Source organism: Aphis gossypii, chromosome 1 (genome assembly GCF_020184175.1).
Source record: "Aphis gossypii isolate Hap1 chromosome 1, ASM2018417v2, whole genome shotgun sequence".
Taxonomy (NCBI): domain Eukaryota; kingdom Metazoa; phylum Arthropoda; class Insecta; order Hemiptera; family Aphididae; genus Aphis; species Aphis gossypii.
Window position 1 is genome coordinate 66,681,786 of NC_065530.1, and position 27,214 is coordinate 66,708,999.

The 27,214-nt window shown below is 27.8% G+C and overlaps 4 protein-coding genes, 1 long non-coding RNA gene and 1 pseudogene across 15 annotated transcripts in view; 2 read left to right on the forward strand and 4 right to left on the reverse strand.

Moving 5' to 3' along the window:
- LOC114132868 (cell adhesion molecule Dscam2) overlaps positions 1 to 6,496 on the forward strand; it is a 123,196-nt gene extending 116,700 nt beyond the window's left edge. For 5 of the 9 annotated variants that reach the window (XM_027998462.2, XM_027998464.2, XM_027998458.2 and 2 more), the window contains exons 23-32: positions 528 to 803; positions 1,391 to 1,575; positions 1,720 to 1,969; positions 2,631 to 2,774; positions 2,862 to 3,005; positions 3,618 to 3,737; positions 4,494 to 4,633; positions 5,631 to 5,781; positions 5,944 to 6,037; positions 6,117 to 6,496. In XM_027998462.2, the coding sequence (XP_027854263.2) occupies positions 528 to 803; positions 1,391 to 1,575; positions 1,720 to 1,969; positions 2,631 to 2,774; positions 2,862 to 3,005; positions 3,618 to 3,737; positions 4,494 to 4,633; positions 5,631 to 5,781; positions 5,944 to 6,037; positions 6,117 to 6,318 (1,706 nt within the window). In that variant the 3' untranslated portion in view covers positions 6,319 to 6,496. The remainder of the gene's footprint in view (positions 1 to 527; positions 804 to 1,390; positions 1,576 to 1,719; positions 1,970 to 2,630; positions 2,775 to 2,861; positions 3,006 to 3,617; positions 3,738 to 4,493; positions 4,634 to 5,630; positions 5,782 to 5,943; positions 6,038 to 6,116) is intronic. The other 4 variants (XM_027998465.2, XM_027998460.2, XM_027998463.2 and 1 more) reach the window with 2 other exon arrangements.
- Positions 5,648 to 6,015, reverse strand: LOC126549316 (uncharacterized). The gene is made up of 2 exons (XR_007603461.1): positions 5,871 to 6,015; positions 5,648 to 5,803 (listed from the first exon to the last, which is right to left on the reverse strand). It is a non-coding gene; the product is annotated as an uncharacterized LOC126549316 (long non-coding RNA).
- On the reverse strand, positions 6,387 to 10,659 carry LOC114132869 (coiled-coil domain-containing protein 93). The gene is made up of 12 exons (XM_027998467.2): positions 10,360 to 10,659; positions 9,715 to 9,828; positions 9,548 to 9,642; positions 9,361 to 9,472; positions 8,933 to 9,079; positions 8,350 to 8,499; positions 8,124 to 8,281; positions 7,897 to 8,010; positions 7,154 to 7,365; positions 6,941 to 7,061; positions 6,781 to 6,865; positions 6,387 to 6,710 (listed from the first exon to the last, which is right to left on the reverse strand). Exons 1-12 carry the CDS (start codon positions 10,438 to 10,440, stop codon positions 6,537 to 6,539), a joined length of 1,563 nt encoding a protein of 520 aa, XP_027854268.2. The 5' UTR covers positions 10,441 to 10,659; the 3' UTR covers positions 6,387 to 6,536.
- A 1,279-nt stretch (positions 10,660 to 11,938) lies between these two features.
- LOC114132866 (uncharacterized) lies at positions 11,939 to 14,601 on the reverse strand (annotated as a pseudogene).
- Positions 14,602 to 15,814: 1,213 nt separating this feature from the next.
- On the forward strand, positions 15,815 to 18,751 carry LOC114132863 (uncharacterized). 3 transcript variants are annotated; one of them, XM_027998453.2, is made up of 3 exons: positions 15,815 to 16,038; positions 16,721 to 17,089; positions 18,448 to 18,751. In XM_027998453.2, the coding sequence occupies exons 2-3, from the start codon at positions 16,760 to 16,762 to the stop codon at positions 18,637 to 18,639; spliced, it is 522 nt and encodes a 173-aa protein (XP_027854254.2). In that variant the 5' UTR covers positions 15,815 to 16,038; positions 16,721 to 16,759; the 3' UTR covers positions 18,640 to 18,751. The 3 variants fall into 3 exon arrangements, with proteins under 3 accessions (XP_027854254.2, XP_027854253.2, XP_027854252.2); XM_027998452.2 differs by lacking the exon at positions 15,815 to 16,038 and adding an exon at positions 16,276 to 16,529; XM_027998451.2 differs by lacking the exon at positions 15,815 to 16,038 and adding an exon at positions 16,277 to 16,525.
- LOC114132862 (RRP12-like protein) lies at positions 18,673 to 27,021 on the reverse strand. The gene is made up of 21 exons (XM_027998450.2): positions 26,739 to 27,021; positions 26,480 to 26,672; positions 26,219 to 26,345; positions 25,952 to 26,152; positions 25,777 to 25,893; positions 25,283 to 25,483; positions 24,963 to 25,201; positions 24,618 to 24,879; positions 24,382 to 24,552; positions 23,757 to 23,875; positions 23,562 to 23,694; positions 22,498 to 22,737; positions 22,197 to 22,426; positions 21,945 to 22,068; positions 21,576 to 21,867; positions 21,355 to 21,509; positions 20,781 to 21,043; positions 20,510 to 20,688; positions 20,052 to 20,180; positions 19,023 to 19,097; positions 18,673 to 18,968 (listed from the first exon to the last, which is right to left on the reverse strand). Exons 1-21 carry the CDS (start codon positions 26,866 to 26,868, stop codon positions 18,760 to 18,762), a joined length of 3,789 nt encoding a protein of 1,262 aa, XP_027854251.2. The 5' UTR covers positions 26,869 to 27,021; the 3' UTR covers positions 18,673 to 18,759.
- Positions 27,022 to 27,214: the final 193 nt, after the last annotated feature.

The following is a 27,214-nucleotide window of genomic DNA, read 5'->3' on the forward strand; positions in this document are numbered from 1 at the left end:
TAGTATAATAAATTTGTATATTCTCGAACATGGATTAATTTACCCTCAAAACTTTCCTAATTTTTCCAAAAACAATTTGAAACTTTTATCAAAATCGGTCTAGTAGTCAATAAGCAACAAACACAAAGACATTGCTTTTTTGTAGGTACATAACAATAAATTAAATATTATTTTTTTCATCTAAAAAAAAAAAACCATAGCAACGCATGGCGGTTCAGATAGTTTATACCAATTCAATGAAACCAATGTCAACTCTAAATATATGCAAAGAAAAAATTATTCAATTTTCATGAACCGACATGAATTAAATAGATGTGTAAGCCACCCTATACCAACCTATAAATGGTTAAAAAAATAACTTGAAAATACCCTTCGAGTTTTAACGAATATATTAATATTACTTTTATTGAAATTGATGAAGTTTTTATTTCCAAGATTAGAGTATTTAAAACTCCCTAACTCTTGTACTATTAATATAGATAGATAACTTACAATATTAAAACTTACTGTTTTTGTTGTCACTCAAGTAGTTCCAGCGAAAATCGTTTCTTTCGGCGGTCTTATCGAGAGACCTTGGAGGACGTCCATAAAACTGCCTTGCACAGCTGTTGGACAACCCACTATCAAGAGACAGTGGCTAAAAAGCTACAGGGCTATTCAGTCTTGGGATGGTAACTTGGAAGTGATGGAAAACGGTGATATGACGATAGCGTCTCTCCAACGATCGAACAGCGACAATTACACGTGTCACGTGGAAAACATACACGGTGCCGATGCGATAATTTATCAAATAATCGTTCAAGGTGAGTTTGGTGCAATAAATTTTCAGCACAAAACAAATCTTAGAATATATTTATATATTATAACTGTATGTTTCTACCAAAACTTAAGTCAATTGAAATTTGCACCGTATAGGACCACGGGTCAGTCATCAAATCGGTGTGTCTCTCACTCATTTAAAACGATTAATTTTTTTTTTGACTCGTTAATCGTATTATTAAACAAATATAATAGGAACAGCTGTATACAGAATTAACGATATAAGCATTACATATCATATATATTAGTATATATCACTATCAACTATAAAATTATAGTGGTAAAAAACACTTTAAAATGATTATAAATCGTAATCATACCTCGTCCCTATTTTATTTTTAATTTTTTAATTTTATCGACTGTTTAATTTTAATACAAATATATCGTCTTCTTCAGGAACATATATTAATCAAGGAAGTTGATTCCTTTTTTTTTTACAACAACAAAATTATATATTATAATCGCTACCGTATAGTTGCCATAAATACTGCGACATTATCGGTATCACATAATTTTAAATACCATTATAGCCCTGTAAAGTTTATTAGTTCATAATATTGTTTCTCTGCAGTGCCCCCGGAACCGCCTGTCTTGTACACCGCTCGAGCGACTAGCTCCACTCTCGTGTTTCATTGGCGACTATCGTCCAACGGCGACGCTCCGATCACCGGCTACACTATGACGTACCACTTGCACCCCAGAGGTCCGTACCGTCAAGTTTCGATCCCGAGACACACGACGTCGCACTATCTGAACGTGAGTGTGTTCATCCGACAATCTGTATTTTTAAATTTTTGAGAACTCTGAAAATGTCGAGTTGTTTGTCGACGACCTCCGTCTAAAATTATCATCGGAAAAAAGAAAACAAGTACTATAAAAACGATTAATACTGGTCTGTAGGACTTAGCGTGCGGCCAGACCTATCAGGCGCACATCGTAGCCAACAACAAGGTGGGCAGCTCCAAGCCCAGCGTCGTGGTGACGGCCAAGACGAAAGGCGGTAAGCCCGGAGTGCCAAAGAAATTGCTGTTCCTGAAGCCCAATTCCACGTACTTGCGGTTAAACCTGGAAGCATGGCCAGACAACGATTGTCCAATCGATAGATTTGTCATAAGACACCGACCGATGTTGCAACCACACTGGACCACGAGTAAGTACAATTAATCATAATTGTACATGTTCTATATACATGATACCCCTCCTAAGCTATTGCAGATGATTCCTTAGCAATCGAGAAAGTCAAGTGCAGATTCGTATACGCTTAGCTGCCTATCTATATTAAAGGTCCCTTTTACCTCCACTTGCAGACTACATTTCCATTTGAAAATCTCTTAATTCCACAGTTTCCGATCGTATGTAGTGTGCGTTCTACTGCCAAATATTATTATTTCTACTAAAAATGTTATCTAAAACAATTTTAAAATGTTTTCACATCATACTCGATTTACGCCTACCATACCTTCCCCGGACATTTTTTTAAAACTTTTCATTATAATATCTACTGTCTATATATACTTAATAATGATCTTTTAACTCACTTTTTTACAGGCTATTGGACCTTGTAAATAAAAACCCCACCTCAATTTACTTTAATTTATCTTTTATTATATTATTAATTTTCAATATTGTTGATGTTATTTTTTTTTCTTATATTATCTTTATCGTGTACAATCTTATGTATTCGGACCTCGGTGTGTAATAAAATAAATGAATTACGACGGACAAATATTATTTACGTCGTAGGATAATAGTTATTATTTTATCAATTGTTATAATATTATATTAGTAATTTTCTTTAATGACCGTTTCAGCTGCCGACAACTTGCGAAACCAGAGGAAGTTCACGATAACCGGATTAATGCCCGCCACAGAGTACCAGTTGCAAGTAGAGGGCCACAATGCCGCCGGATCGACGTTGACGGAATATTATTTTTTCACGCTGACAGAAGACGGAGGTGAGCACATCGTTCAGTCTGTAGACGAATAGTTTGTGGTTTTTATTTACTCCATTTAATAACCATTTCTGTTCATCCATTTTGCAGAAGAACCTCCGCCGGAGCTGGTCGAAAAGAGTCAAATATCTCGTCCGTTTTATTACATGGACATGAAAATGGCTATTCCCGTGTTAGGAACATTTGTCGCCGTTCTTGTGGTCGTTTGCACGGCGTTCGTCTGCTTGAAAAGAAGTACGGCTACCATATTCAAGTATACTTTTTCGTAGTGTCTATATTGATATCACTGCACGAAAATTATTATTGAAACGATACGATCATCACTTAGATAGTTAGACGCTGGTGTTTACGTTTCTGGTGTACCGAGAAAATAATACCGGTGTATTAACAATATAGTATTCATTACCACGTTTACTGTAACATACGCTGTGTACAGTGTGTAGGTACCTACCGCCGTGGCGCCGCCACTGTTTACGGTTAAAACCGCGGGTTTGTACTTAAAACCTGGGTTCACAACAAAAAGTTAAGTTATTTAACCAGTCAATTAAACTATAGTTAAGGTCTCGAGTTATAATTAAATTATTTACTAAATAATTAAAAAGTAAAAATATGAATAAAACTTTTTGATTACCTTATAGTTAATACCCACCGTATAGAATAAATAAGTCTGTTTATAATTGGTATATATCGTCAGTATTCCAACGACACAGATCAGTCGGCAGTCAGGCGCCATGACAAAATAAATAAAATATCAGTTTTGTCATGGCAGTCTCTATATCATATATATAGATCGTATATACCCTCTTACATTTATGTTGACACTTTACACACGAATATACATTTCAGAACGGGATAACGTTCCGGCTCAGGGTGCGGGAGACACACGTGACAGGAGGAGTGCAGAAAATCAGAAATATTATGCGACTATCCACAAAGTGGGGCTGACCAATTCCGAGAAAATTCCTGGTAAGTGATAAGATAGCAATCGTACATACAAATATACAATACAAGTAAACTTTGATCCGTTAACGACCAAAAGCTGTGAATTTGCCCCTCAGTGATAATTCAATGCTACCATATTGACGTGGACTAGAGAGGTCTTGGTGTTGAGGTAATAGTACTTCGAAGATATTTTTATATTACAAGTCGACTAAAGAACTTAAAAAATAATCGTAACACTGATATGGTTGTGATCGTATGTACAATTTGTAACAATGTATAAGATCAAAAAAAAACCCCGAATGTCTACATTATCGAATAAATCGCTGTAGTTACATTCGGTGTGTGTGTCAGTCGTCTATAACACCATTAATCATAGAACATTCAATGGGTCCGTCACTCACTCGAATTGAAATCATTGAAAAATTTGAACGGAGTACTACTTAGAAAAATAAATTATAGGTATTAATATACGCTATACAGTAGGTACAGATATAGTAAACCTATATGAAGGTAGGGATTTTTTTTCAAAAATTCCGTTTACGATTAAATGTTTATCGATTATCTATTACAATAAACCGTGTTGATATTTAACCGTCCTGTTGGTAATGGTAGAATTTTGATTTCGACAAACTCGGAAAAAAACTCACGTCAACAAAACGATTTCTGAGACTTTTAAACTCGGAATAACATAATATTAATATTATAGCGAGCAGTGTATATACTGTCGCAGGTTAAACCGTTTATACGAATATTTTAATAATATTACAATGTGATAAACAGAGACGTCGGCCGATATATCGCCTTACGCCACATTTCCAGTGGACGATTCACAACGCGGATCCATGCCAATGTTGCACAACCTCACGCTGCGCCAGCATTCTGTCCACGAAAATTACGCGCCACCTTCGCACCCACCAAAGGTAAGTAACTCATTCGGTCATATTATAACAACTCAGATTGTGAATTTAATACACAAAAAAAAAATTATGAAAAATGTATTTAAAATCTCAAAAACAACTCACTATTAAAGCCAGTTTTCATGACAGACTATAATCTCAAAAATGCATTAAAATCTATCGAGTTTTATTGAAAATAAATAAATACGTTTTTAATAAAACTAAAAACTATTTAAAAATGCGAAGTTTTGACGTGTATTCAATATTGGCATTTGGCACAATGGTACTTTTATAAAAAAAATTGTAATAGAATATTATTTTTTTTTTTCTAAGAATATTGTCATTTTACAAATTGTATTAGCTTATAATATAGTTATCTAATAACATTTCTGAAAACGGATTTAAATTTGTCATAAGGTTTTTAACATTTTTTAGTTAATTTTTTTAGTTCAATATAATCAGCTACAATATTTTACAATTCTTATAATTCACCATCTTAAATACAATTTTTTTAAGTGTTAAAAAGTTCAAGCTGTGAAAGAAAAATCGTCTTCAATTTAACTTAATATTGAATTAAAATACGTTTACAGAAGTTTTATGCAAAAACTATCTACTAAGGTCTAAGTGTCTAGGACAGCATTACCTATGTATAAACGGTACCGGTATATTTTGGTAGAAAATACAGCCAGTCGGTATCGAATCCCAATATCTCATCAAGGTTTTTGATTTGAGTCTGTGTTTTTCAATAAATCCGAAAAAGGGGTCACCTAACTAGATATAAATGAATTATAACTCTAAACACCGTAAATACGTTTTACCTACCTACAAATAAATGTATTATGTTTAATAACTACTAATCACAAAATAGTTTTTAAACTATCTCACTGTAAAAAGGGAATAAAATAAATATTTTATTTATGAAGACACGTAAAAAAAATTACTATTTTTCAAACATTTGGAAACAAAAATAAATCAGTATATGATACTGTGTACCATTATTATTATTTTTTTTAAATTTCAGATGTTCAAAAACAGACACGACAGATCGGCTCAAGATTTGTACGAAAAACATTCTGCACACAATATTGACGATTCGGATTCAGATGTCGAACAAAATATGACGTCAAGTAGGATTGAATCGTCCAATCATCCGAACAAAACAAAACTTACAAGCGAGTGTCCAAAGTGATATCGCTAAATAAACAAACACGTTACAATATGACTTTCTTTGATCACTTTTTAATATTATTTAATTTCTTACGTTTCGTGTTTGTTGACAGACTGTGTCTTATTTGACGGTTGTTTAATGAACATACTATTGCAATTTTTTTCAGGTTTCATATACAGCCGGGCACAGTCCAGTACGTCATCGGACTTATCTCCACCGCCAACTGAACAAAAATCACTGCCACGACGAACACAGACTAGGTAAAAAAAAACGGTGCACGTAGAAGAAAAAAAACTGTTGTCTCTATTAATCAGAATTTCTTCAAATTGTTTTGATTAGATGGTTCCCGACCAATAGATCTAAAAGGTCTTCCTCGATGGCCAACACATCATTGTTCCCCACAACTAGTGCACGTCGAGCAGAGACTGACAGCAACTCGGACACATTGAAGAAACTTAACTTGGGCAAGTCGACACTGTGGTCGAGACCTGTGTCAAACAACAACCCACAGAAGCATTCAGATTACTCCATAGCTGTTTAGATTGGTACACTTAAATACAATAGATTTGTTATCACACGTTTTTTTTTTTTTTTTTGTTACTTAAGAAATTTTGTTATACATAATAATATTTAATATTTATTAACGATTTTAAACATTTTTAATTGTTTTAATAATTAAAATATATATAAATAAAAAAATAAATAATAATTTGAAACAATGTATACTACTTAAACAGATATTAACAATTGCTTATTGATTCACTGTTCAATTTGCAGTTGATCAATCTGCTCTTGAAGTTGGAGATTCTTTTGTACTTCAGTCTCAAGCTCCTTTACAGCCGCTAAATATTGCCGATGAGCTGACATACAAGTGGATAACTGGTTGTTTAAATTAGACTTGATACTTTGCTCTTTATTTCTTTTATTTTCCACCTATAAAATATGGTCATACTGTAAAATTCACCAGGCCTAATGTCAAACAAAATGAGTATCCAAGACTTACCCTGTCTAAAGTTTGTTTTACGCTAACGTCTATATTTTCCAACTGCCTCAAAAATCGTTCTTTAGACTCTGGGGATTTTTCCGCTCTAAAATACAAAAGGTTTATTATAATAAAAGCAATAAAACAAAATATTCTATTAAACGATCGATAAACAACATACTCTGGATAAGCATCTAGAATTGAACTTAATAGCGATAGTTCTTTGTTCAAGTACATTTGAACATCACTAAGGGTATTGTAGAGAGCATAATGTCGTTTAGTCTCTCGATACCTGGCTGATACTAGATAAACATTAATGTATAAACAAAACACCAAAAGTTAAAACATTTAAAATATCAACAAATACAGAAAAAAAATCATTCAGAAGCATTACCTTCATTGGACAGTTCAACAAATCGTCTTTGATATTGAGCCAATTCGGCTCTGTCAGGGATTTGATCAAGTTTACGTTTCATTAGTCCCACAGCTCTAGCTTTTTTACTCAGTTTCGTTCTAGCTGCTTCCACCATGTTTCTTATATTGTCCAATTCTTCTTTAAGTTCAGTATCGTCCTCTACTGGTTCTTCGAGCAACGCATTTGCTTCCCTATCAAAAAATGGTTATATACAATATACTAATTTCAAGTCAATCTAGTGTATAAACAAATAGGTATGGAAAAAAAAGAACAAATAGTAACACAGTGTACATAGACGTAAACTGGGGAGGGCGAGAGGGAGCAATTTCCCCCCATATTTTGTAAAATGCATTTATTAGGTATATATTTTAGTCTCTGAGTATATTTAAGTATACAGTATATTGACATAAAATAATGTTTGCCCCCATCCCCATAAAAGTTGCCTAAGTTACGTCCACAACAGTGTAGGTACACTATTGGGAGTGAATAAAGTGCATCTAATTCTACAAACAACAAAAGATTTGATGCCACCATTTCATCAACAACAAATTAAACTTTAATACTTATGATGCATGCAACATTATAAATTATTCTCTGCACGATGACTAGTATTTGAAATCAAAAAACTTCAATAAGATAAAATACAGAATTTAAAAAAAATATTAAAAAGTCTAAATTATTTGCATATAAAATGAAAACAGGTGTGAATAAACTGACTGTACTTTATTTTTTGCTGGTACTCTTCCATTTTAATTTCACACTCTTTTTGGAAATTATCTTCAGTTTCTTTCACTCTTTCATACTCAGTTAAAAGAATTTTAATTTTTTCATGTTCCCTGGAAAAAAAAATAAGAATAAAATTATTCAGTTAATTATACAGTAATAATCCATTTTACACTTGAATACTTCAACCATTATATCTACTACAAATGTTGTTTTAATATCTTACCGTTTTCTATCATCTCCCATATTGCTATTTTGCAAAGTTATTTTTTCTATTTTACTCTCAATGTTATTTGTTTCCTCTTGAGCTTGTGCTAACTCTTCAGCTATTTTTTGATTTTCCTCCTTTAACTTGGCGATTTTCTCTTCATCTGTCATAACAGTCTAAGCAGTAAAAATAGAAAAATGATAAATAACACAAAAATTAGTATAAACACGCAAACATTAATTACTTCAATAAAGTCATTAGCATCAAAAGGCTTCTTAATAAACCATTCACAACTTTCTATGCTTTCAGGTTCAGATGTATCATCAATACATTCCATTATTCTCTGTTCTTCCTTGTGAAAGGATTTATTTGTCCTATTGCCAGTCAAACATTTCTGAAATAAATATACATAATATTAAGTATAAAATTTAATTTGACTTTTATTTAGAAAATTGGGGATACGAATAAATTATTTATCGTATAATAATAAATTTACTATTTTAAGTTTAACAGATTTTTTTTTTTAAGTAATAATCAGTAAAATTAAATAAACAATAAGAAAATTTGATACAATATGATCAGTAGTTATTAAAAAGGAGAGTCACTTAAGCTATAGTCTATAGTAAAATTTCAAATTCATATAAATCATTTTTTGTAATAATATTATAACCCCAGGCTCCATAAAAAAGTAATAGGCCTGTGCTATAAATAATTCCAATACACCCTAATGGGTAATACTATAATAATAATTAAAAAAATCGTTCAATGACAGACACTGTTTCAAATTGATCAGTTAAAGCTCAAGTATTATCTTTTATACTACTTACTTTAAGATGGAGACATTTTTCCTTGCGTTTAGGTTCACTTTCCAGGACATTTTTAAAACAATTTAACTTATCAAATTGATTTGCAGCATAGAGCATCAAAAATTCACCTCTTTCTTTTCTCTTTTCTATGGAACGTTTCACTAACCACTGAAAATGTATTTTTGTAAATATTATACTACATTAAAGCACATCATAAAAGTATTATTACACTATCATTGTATTTTAAATTTTCTTGTTATTCATTAAGTTAAATAATATTGTTTGGATAAAATTATTTCACTAGTCATTAATAAAAGTAATTTATAACCCAAATGACCACAATGTGAAGTTAATTAATATTTTTAACTACAATAATATGGTGCATTATATTAACGTTCAACTACACAGAATATGGTGACTGTGTTTAGTACTTATTCAATAACAATTACTTGAATAACAGGAAAGACATGGATATAATCGAGACCTTGAATTTGATGCGGCTCAACCTGGTAAGGACACTTCATTTTAGGTAGAACAGACACAATTTTTTCAGTGAGTGCTCTATCAATAAAATTTTTGAAAAATAATTATTAAATAATATTTATAAATTTACAATAAAATAAAATGAAAACTTACATCTTTTGACCAATAACTAAAGATTCATCAAAATGCAAATCAATGTCTAAGTCAACATTACAATTATCTATGCACCATGTTAGACCTCCAACAATCTATATAACCATGCAATAAATAAACATATCATGTAATTATTACAGTAAATTATAAAAATTTATCAGTCAAACTTTGTCAAATGGAAATAAGCCTTTAATTCTAGCACGAAAATATCCAGCTGCAATTAACAGATCTATAATTTCCTGCAGTTTCTGCGACTGTTCTTCATCTTCCCTAGTTTCAATCTGAAAATGTAATCGACAATTTCAAAAACGACGATACATCATCTTAATCACATTTATTTTATTTAACACAATTCTATATTTATTAAGATGTTGCTATACCAAAATTTTGTAATCTCTGTTTAACAAGTGAGTAACAGAAAATTTATATTCAGAAGTTCACATTTAGCTTTGTTAGCTTTAATATTGAAGTACATCAACCTATTATGAAACATAATGGTAAATACATAATTTGAGTTTTTACATTGATTATTAATGGTGTTTCAATCTTTTAGTGAGTTTGGTGTGCACTCATAAAATAATGCAATTTAAAAATGCTCATAACTTGCTTAAAAAAAAACAGAATTATCATGAGAAACCAACACACAAACACAGATTTTGGTCCTGCCATTAATTTTCATAATAGATTAATTCATTAAAATATTAAAGCTAAAAAAACTAAACATGAACTGCTAAGTGTAAATTTATATGTTAGGTATAAACTTACAAGATAGAGACAACAAATATGAGATTGATATCCTTTTAAATATGTACCTGTTTTTCTCTCCCATCAGCATCGATGAACGTAGTTGATATTTTCAAACTTTTAGGTTTAAACGCTTCCTTAAGTGACATTGTTTGATTTTTCAATAAAATATGAAGTCTGCTACAGATAAGCTGGTGGTAAAATCTAACCAAATATCTACCAAAAAGTTGAAATAATATAAGGTATTTTATTTTGTCATTTTGTGAAAAATATTTTCACATAAAATCAAATTCAAATGTTAGTATGTATTACTACCAACATTTAATTTATTAAATTAACAACTATCAACAATATTAACTAAAATTATTAAATTGTTAATATTTTGGATACAGAGATGATAACGTATTATCGTAAAAATCCGCGGTTTGTATTATCAATACTTAAACCGTAATAAAGCGGCGCAAGAAAAACATTTACGGATCTGTATATAAAATTGCCTATATAAGCCCCTATTCTGCATAAATCCATCAACTATAAAGGTACTTTTATTAAAAAATATTAAATGTATATCATGGGCGCCCCCTGAAACAATGTTATTTCCACAGCAATCGGTAAAATTCCCAATAAGAAATAAGTTTCTAAAAATAGGTCTGTGTATTTAGATAAAAAAATTTTGCTCCCCCCTAGAAAAATGTGCGGGCCCATGGTGTATACTATAATAAAGGCTTAAGGTATAGAAAACTGAAAAACAAATATAATTTAGTAAAATACCAAAACTATTATGTATAATTTGTTACAATATGATAAACTATGCTTTATTTACTTTTACAGTTTTTTTTCTTGTGTTACATCTTGAAACTTTTAAGCTGAACTATGAATATTTTGATTTTATAATGTGTGTCATTTTTATGACTGTACAGTGTACACAGTGTCATAATAAGTTATCAGTATTCAATAAGATACTTCAATTTTCACTTTATGACACCTTTAAGTTTTGGATGCCCAAAAAAGCTTAAAAAATTAGAATAAGGTTTCTTTTAAGTTTATAATTTAAGACTTAACTATTAGGCCACAAATATATAAAGCACAAAAATATACGAGTAACAACTTTATTAACCATCTTTTTTACATTAAAATATAAAAATACAATTATTCTTTTAAATAATATGATACATACTATACAAATTCAAATCAATTTTTTCCCCCTTCTTCATATTTTTCAATTTCATGAATATATTTTTTTTTCGAATTAAATTTCGTTTCCTGGGTTTTAATATTCCTACTCTTTTAATTTTAATATAAACGTCTGATAATATTGTAATAATTTGAATTATTGCAAATGATATGAAATAAAAAAATAATAAAAAAGATACATCGCAACTGTTGCATATCATATTATCATTCCAACTATATAATGTGAATGCTACAAATAACAATATAGGTAGTACCTATTGACAATAAATTAATTTAACTTATTTACCGCAGCGTCTTCATGCCGAATAGTTCAATTTACTTCTGCAAATAAAACATATAATACAATTTTTTTTACATCTACCTACATATTATGAACCAAAATTTGTTTTTGTTTTTGTTTTTTTTAATTAGTTTATATACTGCTTACTCTATATTTCAGCACTCTGGGCATTGTCAGTTTTCAATATCTTGGGTCATTGGATTAATTTCGATCCTTACTATGTCTGACATAAGCTGCACAAATTGGTCCTGCACAGAACCATATCTTTGCAGGATATTTGCACGGTACTCACCAATACATGAATCTGCATCATCATCTATATAAGGCTGCATTATTGCGACAGTATAGGGTATCTTTAGTTCTGTCGGTTACAATTATTCCAAACACTTTTTTAGTCATACAAATATACCGCCTATAATTAAATTTTGAAATAAAATGAAAATATTTTGTCTAAAATACATTTATTAAATATATTTTAATATCAAAAAGCTTAACAGCACCCCATGTCATCACTCGTTCAAACAATTTTGGCTCATCTACTTCTACGATATCTTGATTATCTCCTATTAATGTATAATCGTAGCTTGCAATTTTCGTGGCGATGTTGCGGAAATACTCACACTAATGCAATTTCTTTTGAAACTCCAACCTTTGGTGAAAAATAAAACATAGCCTATTAGCGTCGATATAGTCTTTTTTTGTATAAACTATAGATAGAGGTAGATTTCCCATTATGGAATATAGGCAGCTGACTAGAGCAGCAAAATATGGGGGTGAAAAATTCTGTAGTGATTTAATAAAATACATTTTACGTATATATAAAAAAAAAAGTGGTCAAGGGAGTAATCTGAATCGACAGCTATATCCCTATTCCTCTTCTCTTTGATTTTTGTTTCTAATTTTTGAGCCTATGTTCTTTTAGTTCTAGGCCTTTTAGGAAGGCCGATAGTTATCAGAGTTGAGCCTTTTGGTCGACCATATGTTCTAACTTTACCAGGTAGTATTATTGATTTAATATCTAAGCATTTTACATTTTTTCAAAAATATCTATTTTGTTTACTGTTTTTAGGTTAATTACCCGTATAGTTAAAATGTTCTAAGCATCCAGCATACATAGTTCCATTGTTTACATCCATAACATCATTGTCTGGGTAGTTATCTTTACTGTTATAATTTTCTGAGTCTGTATTTTCAACAGCATTCATAATTGCATTGCTTACATCCACAACATCATTATCTACACCTATACAGTAATTAAACATTTTACATTTTTTCAAAAATATCTGTAATATATATCAAATAAAATTTCATAATTACCTAATACTTGAATAGATACTTCATGCCCTTTCAACTAATTATTGTGTACATATTCAAGCTGTTCTATTTTTCTATAAAAATAATATAGCTTCTTGTCAATCTTTTGTCACACAAATCAGCATCAAATAAAGGTGTCAGTTCTTACTATAAAAATATGACGGCACGGAAGTCTCATAGAGTTATTAAAAATACAACTGCAGGTATTCTCAACTGTATTTTTTAAAGTAATACTTTTGTTGTCATACTCAAATTGTTTTTTTTAAAAAAAAATTGTAAGTATACAGTGTTAACAAATTATAATAGTTGTGTAGTTCAAGAGTTTGAGACATTTGAATATAGTGTTTCTGAACTAACTTCATTGCATTTTTATCATGTTCTAATCTAACTCATTTGAGAACAATAAATAATTTTTCTACAAGATGTTCCAGTGGAAAAACAAGAAATAACAGATTTGAGTTTCCTGTTGAAACTCTAATCTGTTATTTGTTTAGTTCAAAAAATTCCCTGTCATGTAAGTCATACCTATAACTCATTCATTCCTTAATCCATGTTAGTTTTTATTATAATATTCAATGATAGTTTCTGGTGCTACAAGTTTTGATATAAATTCTCATATTCTAGCTTTGATTTACAAAAAACAATATTTTGAATTAATTCTTTAACAGTGCCCCTTTCATTGGGAATGATATTTCACTTATCACATATATTTTTCGATTAAATGTTCTTAGGGTTTGAAACAAACATATTATTGTTAGTAAGACATTAGGAAAGACTTGCTTAGTTATATATCTTTCCTTCATGTCTTTATCTGTCACGTATACCTGAATTTTAGCTGAAATAGGTTTTTTTTTTAAAAAAAGTTTCAAAAAACCAGTGCAGAGTTACTTCTTCCTCATTTATTAGTAAGCTAATTGCTGCTATTTCACTATGTCCGTTTCCATCCTTGTCATTAACACATACACTGGCAGTCAAGCAATTTGTAATTAGCATCAGCAAAAACTACCTTTAAAACATTGTAAAATTATTAATATATTATATAATTTTGTAGCGTTTTAAAATTTAAATAAAATATATAAATGGCAGAACTTACTATACAGAATATAGTAACAGGGAAACCTCGTGGTTGTGGTCCTCTGTCATTTTTGTTATGATTAGAGCTTTCAAATAAACAATTAAAGTTTTTCTAATAAAAACTTTTTATTAAATATTTAAATTCCACGTCCAATGCTTTTCGGTGTGATATTCAACAGGTAATTTATAGTTGTGATCCGGTACCTACTCTATAACATATCAGTGCGCCCAGGTACTCTAGACACAGAGAAAGAAATAATAATTTGGTGAAACAATTAATTCCTGATGGTATCACAGAATAAAATATCTCCCTGGTATAGCTCGATTAGACCACCCCATTCTACGCCTATGATTATTAATATTATTTAAATATAAAACATGAAGTATTTATACTTACCTCCTGCTGAATAGTTAATGTATTAGATTTAATAATCCAAAGATAGGCCATCTGTACACTCTTAAGAGCATCGAATTCTCCAGCAGTATATAAACATATTACAAAAGTGTATTTTTGGAAGTTGAAATCTTGTGGCCTACAGATCACTTAAATCTATATTTTAATTTGCGAGTTTCATCTGACACTGAACATAGAACAATGGCATACCGCAGTGACATCGAGGATTGTCAAGTTCACTAGGTATGATACCGAAATGAATAAATATCGATTCACCTTGTGTACTTGCATTCATGACGAAATAACGTTATTTCGTCATGTCTGTAGAGTGTAGGTACCTACCTATCTAAATAGTAAATAGGCACCGCATGAAAACACTGTGAGGAGGTTAGGTAAAACTGTTTAAAAGTAAATTGTTTAATCAAAATAATATAACTAGTTAGTAGTGTTGTCAGTAGACGAATGGTAACAACTAACAACTAACAATGAACAATTGAACAATTTATAAAGCAGAAAAGTAATAAAATTCTAAAAATAGTAAACGTCTGGAGTAAACGATAATATAATAATATTTACCATCATAATTGGTTTTCAAAATAACGCTTGATAAAAATAGTTGAAATTACATGAGTATTAATATTTAATATAGTATAGGTAGTTAGTTAATATGATAATAATACAATTTATTATATTGCACAAAATATGGAACCATTTTTAGCACTTTTTAGTTTTTTCAAACAGGGACAACATATTTTAGTGATGTGGATAATCCCCTTGGGTAATTCCTGGCTGCGCAACTATGATATAGATGAGTTAGATAATTAACCAGTTTAACCTATTTCTGGCATTTCTGCTCGAATCCAATAATCCAAAAGCCATTCAAGTCATTTAGTCATTCAACCTGTTGGTTTAACCATTATTCTATTCTGTGGTTTAACTATGATCTCTAAATACTATATACTAAATTTTGATATTTGGGATGTATTTCGATTATTAATAGGTAGGTACTTAAATAATAAAAAATTCTTTAATATTTTTGTTTTAGACATTAAACAAAATGATGCTTGTTTAATGTTTTAGAACATTTCAAATTATAATTTATATTAAAATAAAATAAAATTATTTGTTAACACTTTAACAGTATCAATTCAGAATTCTTAAGGTAGGTATTTTAAATACTTATGAATATTGTATTCAGGAATTCAGGATACTAAATACTAATATACAATTCAACTATTCAAATTTCAAGTCAGTAATAATGCCGTGTTAATTTATAAATTACCAAATTCCATTTCTTTTACCTAATCGAGAATCGAGATAGCAAGAGTTAACTAAATCGCAAATAAATCAAGGAGGACTGAGGATATAAATATCGTGGTGATTAGAGTTTCCGAATAATAACGCGGGATCAAAGTTATTGAATAACTTTTATCAGTTGATTTAAATAATTGAATCCCAGACCTCACGGCTCACATTAGTTAAACTTACTTAGTAAGTACTTACGTCTTACACTAACCCATTATACTATAATATAACTATAATAATATGATCTAAGACGTTTTCTTTTTTGATTTAAAATCTTTAACATTTCTTGGATCTTTATCGTTTATCGAACAAATGCCACACTGCCACAGAATAAATTATTTGTGCAAAACTGCAAATGCCATCTACCGGGATTTTGATGATATCTCGCTGTTATCAAAATCAAAAAAGTTGTAGGAACACTAGGAACGCTAACAAAGTAATAAATAACATCACAAAGAAAAAAGTATTATAGTTATAGCACTACAACATTAATATTGAACATTTGAATACGTTTTTACCACTTTAAGCTATAACAAACTATACATTCTTTAAAACTACTATATTTTCAAATATTTAGTACTATTGACTAGTTTGTCATAGCTTATGGTCTAAAAATCACTATCAATTGATATTTATACACATCATAAGAAATAAGAATAAATATTTACAAATAGTAGGTACTCGCTATGTTTAATTTGATTATTTATAAATGTGAATAGTTAGTACATATAATTTTTTAAGTTTAAATATAACTATTATTTTATTAAAAAAAAAAATACTGATTTTCATTAATAGTTTAGTAAATTTTTATAAAAATAATATGTTTATATATACTTGTACAGTGGTAAATTATTTAATTTTTATTTAGAACCATAATTGTAAAACAAGAAGCTACCAATAGAATAAAATGTCTGACAATGAAAGTTCTATTCCATCGCCAACCTTAAGTAAACTATCGACATCAGGTACCACTAACAAATTGTTAACACCTTGCCGTACAGTAGGACTCAAGAGGAAGTCCACAGGTACACTAACCCCCAAAACTATTTCAAAGAAAATAAAATTTGTTGATGATACTTCAAAATCCACCGAAGTTGCTGAAAACGTAACAACATTAAATGTTAAAGCTGAAGACGATTCAATTTTAGAATTGGAGTATGACGATGAAACATTACTTTTATTAGAGAAACGTCGTATTATAGAAGATCTCATATCTGAACTAAAAAATAGTGAACAGGTTGGATAATTATTTGAATTAATCATTAAAATAAAATAGGTATTGATATTTGATAATAAATGTAATGCGCTCAAAAATTAACACTGTAAAAGAGTAGTAAGTAAATAATGTTATAAATATTTTCTAAAATAATTCAACAGTTACTTTTATTTCCTATTTATTTAGTATTAAAATTAAAGTTCCATTTTAGCTAAACTTTATAACTGTTTCTAATATTTTATATGCATCTTAATTTAAAATATCAAGGCTTGTTTTAACTAAAATATTTAAATATAATTTGTTTTTAATAATTACTATTTATTTATATTTTTGCATCTATTTAATTTTTTTTTTAATCAAATTTAATGAATGAATTTTAGATTTCAATCCAAACAACAAATTAAATAACCTTGATGTTTGCCACATACATTATTATTTAAAAGTTACCTAAAACAAATACATATTTATAGATCCACATAAAACATTTATATTTAGTATACATGTATTGTACTCTACTAAAATTAAGTTTACCCACTTTAGCACACACTTAAAACTTACTTACTACTGGTCCTTTTATTGTAAAAATAATATATTACAGCTCACTATATATACACCGTGTGGCAGGCACGGTTCTAGGACAAAATATTTATGCTTATAGCTTCCACAAATACCTTAAATATTAGCAGTAGATATATTATAGTATGTAGCATAAAATCTTTATTATATTAATTACGATAGTTATGTACTGATGGAGATTTTGGTATGTCTCCTCCAATTGTTTTTTCAGTCTTGTTTGGAAATTAGTGTTGTAGATAATTGTAAATTATCATTAGAATTTATCAAATAACAAATCGTCTTATTTTTGTTTAAAAATTACATTTTTAAAATAATGGACACCAGAAATTTTAGTATGGGCAACTGCCCACACACCAGTACTGCAACATTCAAAACCAGTCCACCAGTACTCGTGCATGATAGTAATATTAATAAAAAGAAGTACTACTTGAACACAACCAATTTTTGTTGGCAGAATAGGAAAATTTAAGTTGTATGGAATAAAGTGGTCAACTTTACTATTTTCATTTTGTGCATATTGTATTACAATACATTTCAAACATTTAAAAAATTATATAATTGTTGATTATCTTCATTAGTTAATCACTGTTTAATGTTTTAATTGTAATAATTTCATTGTATTCAATATCAAGTATCAACCATCTTCATGTTTATCTAAAATTTGGTTGAATGTAATCCAAACAATTTAGTCACTCAGTATTATTTTTTTAATCTTAACACAGATAGTATTTTTTATTATAATTATATACCTTTACATAATGTTTTTAATTATATTAACTATTTCTTGTACATTTCTTTTTCAGCATAATTTAGATCAATTAGAAAAGGTAACAAAAAAATGGTTAAGTGCGTGTCAAGGGGCGGTGACATCAATGTTCAATAAAATAAATGAAAAAGGAAATTCCAATATAAAAACTATAGAAGATTTAATTAGACATTTAGGCATTTGTCCTGATGTAATTCAATTTGACTCAAATACTCAAGAATTTTACTAAAAATAAATAAATACTATGAGTACAAACATACAATTTAAGAGTTAATTACTTATTTAATTAAAATAGTTATTAAAATCATTAACAATAAAACAATATTATTTTGAATTAATAATGAATATTTTAATTTCTTTTCCTTTTCTTATTTGAAGCTCCATAACTTTTGAAATCAGTATAAGAAAATGGGCGAACACTTCCATTAGATTTCTTTCCTTTGTTTTTATTATTAGATCCTTGCTGTTGATTTTGTGTTTTATTCTTCTTCATCTGTTTGTTCATCTTTCCTTTTCCCATATTTTTATCTAATGGTCGATGAATACCTTTGCCGCCAGCTAAAATATATATTGTTAGTAGAATTTATAAGAAAAATATTAAATTTAACTTACGTGTATATTTTAATCGTTTTGTCGATGGCATATCATCATCACTGTAATTGTCGTCAACATCATCTTCCTCAATACCTATTTATTTAAGATGAAAAATAAATATAAAAATATGCATAATTTGTACTTGTAATACTTATATTAGTATAAGTATTAGTAGATAATATAATAGAGGTAGATTTTGATGACTTACATTTGTTCCCTTTAAATTCTATACAATACTAATCAAGCTACAATTAATGTAACATAGAATTTGTCTTTTATATTCATATTAAATGCTTTTATAAGGTCATTTTTTACAGAATTACATTAATTTAATTTATTTAAAGCTAGTTTTGTACCATTTGTAGTTCTATCTTATTGAGAGATCTGTAGCAACAGTACACAAAACTCAATAACCTACTCCCTTGATATTAAAAAATTAAAATAATTATGTGTCTATCAGAAAAAGATTAATGATAGAACAAACCTAAAACCAAATAGTTAAACAGTAGTTTTATTAGTAAGACAATTGTATAATACACCATATTTTGTTTTACCGTTCTGAATTCGAAATATATAATACTAATATTATTCATTATATTTTTAGAAAATTCCTAAAATTAAATCAACAGTTAGATTACAATAACACAATTTTGTGAGCTAGTTTGGTACCAATATTTTTCAATTGTCGATATAAGTAGTCCATAGTAGTATACATGGCTCAAACAAACTAACATTTACAGATTTTTTTTATTCACTGATTAAAACTTATTTTTACTTATGTATAATAATCATTTTTTAATTATTTAAATAGATTTTATGGTAATTTATTTAGTATATTTTTTAAAATTGTGGTATTTTTGCAAATTTTTTTAGTCCTTTTGGTGAGTTATTTAGGTCATAAAAATCCTATCTTTGTTTGTAAATGACAAAACAATAGACAATTTAGAATATTCCAAAAAATGAAAATAAGTTTTATTAGATGATAATGGTAATTGTTTTAACTAATATTAAAAATATAAAGATTCATTAAGTATAATATATTCTTACCAGACTTTGTAGGAGGTGCTTGAGGTTCATCAGTGATTATAAGCCGCCCATCAGGTGCAGTTTTTATACTATCTTCAACATTAGATGACTTTTGAATATTTGTATTTTGTTCACTTTTAGGTTTTGACACTTAACACAAGAAAATTAATTAATTAAGTACAAATAATACCTACGAGAGATGAATTCTTTAAAATTAATACTCTAGGTTAGATTACAATAAGACAGTTAGTAAACGCGGATGGTGAAGATTTAGATAAGATAAAGCATATAGGAAATAAACTAAAAAATTCAGCAAAAATTGGGTCTACTGTTAATGATAATAAAACAGAGTACCTAATGGCTAGCTGAAGAAATGGGAATTATAGGCAAGAACATTATATTGAAATAGAAGAGCATAATTTCAAAAGAGTGGGAAGATCTAAGATCGATTATGACTAAGTAAAATAAATTGAACTTACTCAAAATTTTTCTATTTGAATTTGCTTCGGTAAAATCTAATATATCATCTTCACTTTCATGTAAATAATTTTCAGCAGATTTTTTCTTTCTGCCTCTTTCTAGTTTAGCTTTTGGTTTTTGATTTACATTAGTTTCTAACTCATCATCTTCTTCACATTCAGCCAAAATCTCTTCAAATCTAAGAGGACAATAGCAATAGTTTAATGTTAATGAACTTAATTTTAAATTAATGAATAAAAAAAAAAGTAAAATAAAATATTTAATACTTACGTTTTGGGTTTAGTTTTAAGACTAAAATCAACATCAGCATTATCATTCATTTTTTCTTTAGTTCTTTTTTCTTTATTTCTCTTTAATCGTTCAGATTCTTTATTTATAGCACGTAAACGTACATGTGTTTGAACATCAGTGTTTGGTACCAATTGTATAATAAGGTCTGTATTAAATTTACGTACCAATCTTTGATATATATTTTTGGTTTCCTGACGAAACTTTCGTTTACAATCATCTGTCATTTTTGAAAGAGAAGTCAACTAAAAATAAATTACATTTTAATTTTACTATATTACGTAAGAAAATTGTAAAATTAATATTTATGTATGTATAAATATGGATGAATATTTCATTTTTGTTATCGTATTTAAGAGTATTTGTAAGAAAATACTACAGTAACCAAGTAATAGTATGATTAATTTAAATATTCCTCTAAAAATCATTTTTATTGGACATAATTAGTTTATTATTAGATTGTTTATAATTATTTTTTTAAATATTTAATATTCATGTCTACCAATACAATTATTAATTGAACATATCATAAATATTTAATAACAACTTGGCTTACAATTTTTGAAAGATAAGGCATCAAATCATTGGAGAATGAAGTAATAATCACTTTGATAAAACTTAAAGCAGAGCTAACCACTTCTCTAGTTCCAGTTGTAATAAGTAAACAAACATTACTTAAAATTGTTTCAAATTGATTTGAATTAATTTCATCTATAATAAATAAAATATAGTCAATACATATTTAGTTATTTATTTTGTTTGAAATTTATTGCATACTTTTACGGTTGTGGAGAACTGAAGCCAGTGCTAAAATAGTACAACTCATCATTGGAATTGAACCAGCTAATCCAGCAGATAAAGCATTTAAAAAGTTTTCTAATCCGTTTTCAACTTTAATTGCTAATAAAGCCATTTTATTAATCAATGAAAAAGCACATTCACGACATCGTTTATTAACAGTGGAACCTTTACAGCAAAGTACAGCTTCGGGGAGATGCGCTATAATATTTTGAATCACATTATCTTCATCAGTATGATCTAAGAGATGTGCTAAACATCGTAATCGAGGCTAAAAATATTGATTTATAAAAATATTAATAAATAAAAAATTTTAAAATGTAAACTATTGAAAGTATAATCATTTACCCCACGACTGGTAGCAGCAACATTCTGAGCTGTTGACAATATAAAGTTTTGTATATTTTCAAAATGTTTTTTCACAAACTTATTACATGTTGGCGACTTGGAACTACTTATTTCTTCTAGAATCCTATAGAAAAAAACATTTATTTTAATACATGACACACACACATATATATATATATATATATCATAAATATTATATATTAACATATCACACATACACATGAATATGAATATATAATATATGAGAAGTACCTAAAATATTTTTTTTCTTCTTTGAAATTTTTCAATTTTTTAGCTTTAGAAATTCGAGAATCAAAAAATGATTTTAGTGTTTTGACAGACTGGTAAGGAACTAATACTCCAATAATATCAAGAATGCTTTCTATCACAGTATGATCTGCGTCTTTAGAATTATCCAGCATACCACAACATTTATCAAATAACTGTCCTCTTATTTCATCGTCTGACAATGTCAAATACATCTATAATAAAAAATTGAAACAATTAAATAATACAATTATTTAATAAAAATAAAAATAAATATTAAATTTACTTTGATTGTTTCCAAAGCAGAAAATCTAGTAGCTTGTTCGTCTGTACCATGAGCAGGGTTAGTATATAAATTCAAACAGATTGGTAAAAAGTTTTTCGCAAAATAAGACAATTGCTGTTTATCTTCAGATACTTCATCATTTTTAGAAACAGAATCTATAAGTTTCCTTAATGATGCAAGAATTGTATCTCGTAACTCTTTACGAGTACTTAACATAGTACCCATTGTTCTGGCAATAATCTAAAACATTAGTTTGATATATCAAGATTTATATACACAAAGGTAATCTACTGAATCTAATACACTAATTAATTGTCTATTTTTTCCTCCTAAGAATTAACTGATTATTAAATGGTAGGCCACTTCCAAAGGAAATTACAGTAACTCTATTTTTACAACTTTTCAGAAGATTTTTTTCAAACTTAAATATAAATTATTTTACTTATATGTTTTAATAACATAAAAAAAAAATTAGATACACTTAAGTAAAAACAACAACTTTAAATTAGTAAATAACAATTATAAATTATAAAATTTCATTACTTTTAAAACTTTAATACAAAAATAGTCTATTTTAATTAACTCATACAAAAGGAAAAAGTGAATTGTTTTGTAAAATTATTTATTAAATTAAAATATTTTTTTCTAATGTGACTTTAAAACTTCGATAATTAACAACTCTAAAATAATTAATATAGAATGGTATGCAATGTAATTGTACAACTTATTTTTAAGTTTATACTAATCATCTTATTCAATATTAAAATATAAATTACTATGATATGATAACACAATTTTTATTTTAATGAAAATCATCAAACATTAACTTCAATTTTTTGGTGTTCAAAAAGATTAGATACATTAAAATGAAGTTTTAATTTCAATTTCATCAACAATTATAATTAATTTTGGTAAAATAATTTATTTATATATATTCAAACTTCAAATTAATTTAAAATAAAATGACTAAAATTAATTAGTTTATACAGTTGGTAAATTGTATACATAATATATGCTTAAAAAATGATAATTTAAATAGGAAATAAACATTAGGTATATCTTACCCGAAAAGATGTAGATATATCAGAAGGATTTGAACAAAAACTAGCCAGTAATGACCAAATTTGTGATTCTAGAAGATCATAACTGATAGCAGTTATTTTATCATTAGCTTTTAAAGCATTTTCATACATTTCTCTAAAATAAGTAAAAAATAGGTCAGAAATATTATTTAAAATATAATAAATTTGAATACTTACCGACATTTTAATGCCAAAGGTAAAAAGTTGTCTATATAGCATTTAAGTGTAGAATTTGATATGCTATCTTTTAAAACAGGTAATAACCAACTACGCTTAAATTCTCCAACATCATCCACCTAAAATAAAAATATAGATTATTTTTTTTCCTGATTTTATTATTAATTAAATTGAAAAACATTTAATTAATGAATAAAGCTTTTTATATACAAATAATAATATAGCTATAACATGTTTTTTTTTTTATAATTGCCGAATTTTACTGTATATTTACAAAACAGATATTCATGCATACATAAAAAATCAGTTTTATAATAAGTTTTTTTTAAAAGTATAAAATACTAACTAACAAATATTTAATACAAAATTGTTTTTGTTTAATAAGATGGTTAACATTTTATTATAGAAGATATACTTCAGTAGTTTTAAATTATGACTCTTAAGATTACTACAGATAAAAACATCATAAGTTGTAAATTTAAATTAATATAAAAAATAAAACTTGTATATTATTAACTAAACACATCTGAAAAATATGTAGGTACTACACTATTACAAATTACATTATAATGTTATTTTACTAGAAGTTGAGAAAGCTAAGTGTTATAATTTAAAAAAGTAATACCTTTAATGGAATGACTTTGTCTGAAATAATGTATTCAGGCCCAATATATCTGATACCAGCTCCAATTGTCATTTCTAATTCGTTAACAAATGTTATTTCATTTGAATCCCTAAGCTGCCCCAATGATTTCATACACTCTAAGAATATACTAGGAGCACATTTTCCATAAAACTGTAATATCATAAATTTATTTTAATGTTTAAAAAATACAATTTAAAAATAATAATAATATTTACTTTAAAAAATGTAGATATTGTATGTAAAACTTGAGGACAAGCATTTTTATACTGATACGATAAACACTGAGTTACTAAATTGAATAAGACGGAAATACTTTGATGATAAGTTGAATCAGTAGCTTTTCCAATACACTCTTCAATTAGAGTACGTAATGTACAGCCAGATGCTTTTAAAGATTCTGGATTTCCATTAATCCAAAGCTCAATACACACTTTAAATATTCTTTTAAGGTGTGATATGCATAATGATAAGTCACTCCTGAAAAAAAATAGTGTAATAATATTATATAAGAGTGTATTTTTTTTTTTACATTTAGAATGTTAAATAACAATAATTTTTACTTTGATAAACAAATGTAAGCTTCTTGTTGGACAGCTAACCAAGCTAAAGTAGGTTGTGTATCCATTGGTGTAGGACGATAATCAAAAAGAGCCATTAATAACTTGGCGTTTAGTGTAGATGAAAGAACAAGCTCTGATGATGGATAAGAAACAAATAAACCATGGAATACTTGAAAGCCACACGAGAGCAATAATGGATGGTTTAAAGTCATCAATTTTAAGACTTCTTCGCAAAGAGGCTAAAAATGAAGTATACATTAGTACATGATTATATATTTAACTTATTAATTTAAACAAAACTATTAAATTGAATATTATACTTTGAGTTCTTTTTTAGGAAAAATGGGCATCAATTCCTTCAATAAAGTTAGAACATGAAGAATAGTTGTTGTGTTACTCGCTATAGTACTTGATGTTAACACTTTAGTACAATATGTAGCAGTATAACCAGACATAGGATGCATTGAATCTTTGTTACATTTTAATATAGCACACACTGCATGTTGAGCAGCTTTACGAATCTAAAAATCAAAAAGAAATATTTATTAATATGAATTAAAAAGTTAATGATTAAAAAATATGTCTTTCAATTTTTAATTATTAATCAACAGTTTAAAAGTTGCTTAATTTGTAAATTATTATAAACCACTATATTTTGTTACATTTCATGAAACTTGGGGGCTTAAAAAATATTGTGTTTAAAATTAAATTTTAATTAATTTGTTCAAAAAAGTTTAACTCATAAATTTGCAATTTCACAACTAATTACTTATTAAATATCTTAAAATATAATACTTAAAATAATTTAACTTACCTTAGGTTTTGAATGTATAATAAAATTTAAAATTGCATCATATACTTGTACTGTGGAACTATGAGACCAAACAATTTTCTCTTGAATACGAAGTAACAAGGATAAACAACTAAATACCTGTAAAAATATTATAATACAAGTCAAAACTTTAAAAAATAAAGAATTCAAAACTAACCGATTTCAATAAATTATTATTATCTGATTCAGCAAACTTTGCTAAGGTTGTTAATAAAGTTTGAGTGGTTGGTCCAAATTTAGTACAAAGAACTTCTTTAGGAACACATTTCATACCCATACTTAATAACGAGACCATAGCTGTAACACTATCTTCACAATCATCTTGTCCATTACTTAAGGTTGTTTGTAAAGTAGTAATCTAAAAACAAAATTTTTAAAAATATTAGTACATTCAATAAGATAAAATAACTGAATGTCTACTTACAAGAGCTGCAAAATACTCTGTAGAACTCTCTTTACCTCCATTAGCCTTAATTACTTCAGTTAATGCTGCAAGTATGGCTAACATTTCTTTATGTAAATAAGAATTTGAACTAAAATTCTTTAGCAACCTATAATTATTAATTAAAGTTAGAAGTATATAATTTTTTTGATTTATAATGAGAATGATTTCATAGTTCATACAGAACAAGATATTAAATAAAACCATAAAATATAAAAATAATTAGATATGTTAGTTATTTACCTATTAAAAGATGGATTGGTACATGAGCTCCAATCAGAAGCAAATGTCTCAAATGTTTTATAAGTTCCTACTGAAGTTTGAGACATAACATCATCTGGCTTAGGTTTGTTAGAACCATAACTATTCATAATATTATCATGTTCCTTCAATTTATTTTGAGTTAACAAACTTTTTCCATCATTTAGAACAGTGCCTGGTGTAAATAAAATGTTTTATACTTATTATTTAGAAATAGTTTAACTAATATATTATGTATTACCAAACATTGGTTTGCAAAAGTTCATTTGAGCTTGTGAACGATATTTTTTTGATTCTGGATTGGTGACGGAACTTTGTCCTTTTATCCATCGTTTGCCTTTAGACTTCAATTTTTTTCGAAACTTTGCCATGATTACTTACTTCAACAGAATTCAAAAAGAACAGAGTAATAAAATTTAAAATTTCAATTATCGTTATTCGTTAAAAAACAATTTTAGTTTTATAAAAAAACTACAAGTGTACATAAAACATGTTTTTTACATGAAAATCATGTTGTATGATTCTCAAATTGTTATCACCATATCAAAATTGTAATAATATGTAAGCACGTGGATAAAATAACAAGGACGTTATAAAGTGCAGTTAAATCGTATAGCCAGTTTATATGGTCTTAGATTTGCCTAACTATGGAAGATAAACATTTTTACTCTATGGGCTTAATATTGATAATAAATTGATCAGTGATAAAACGATATT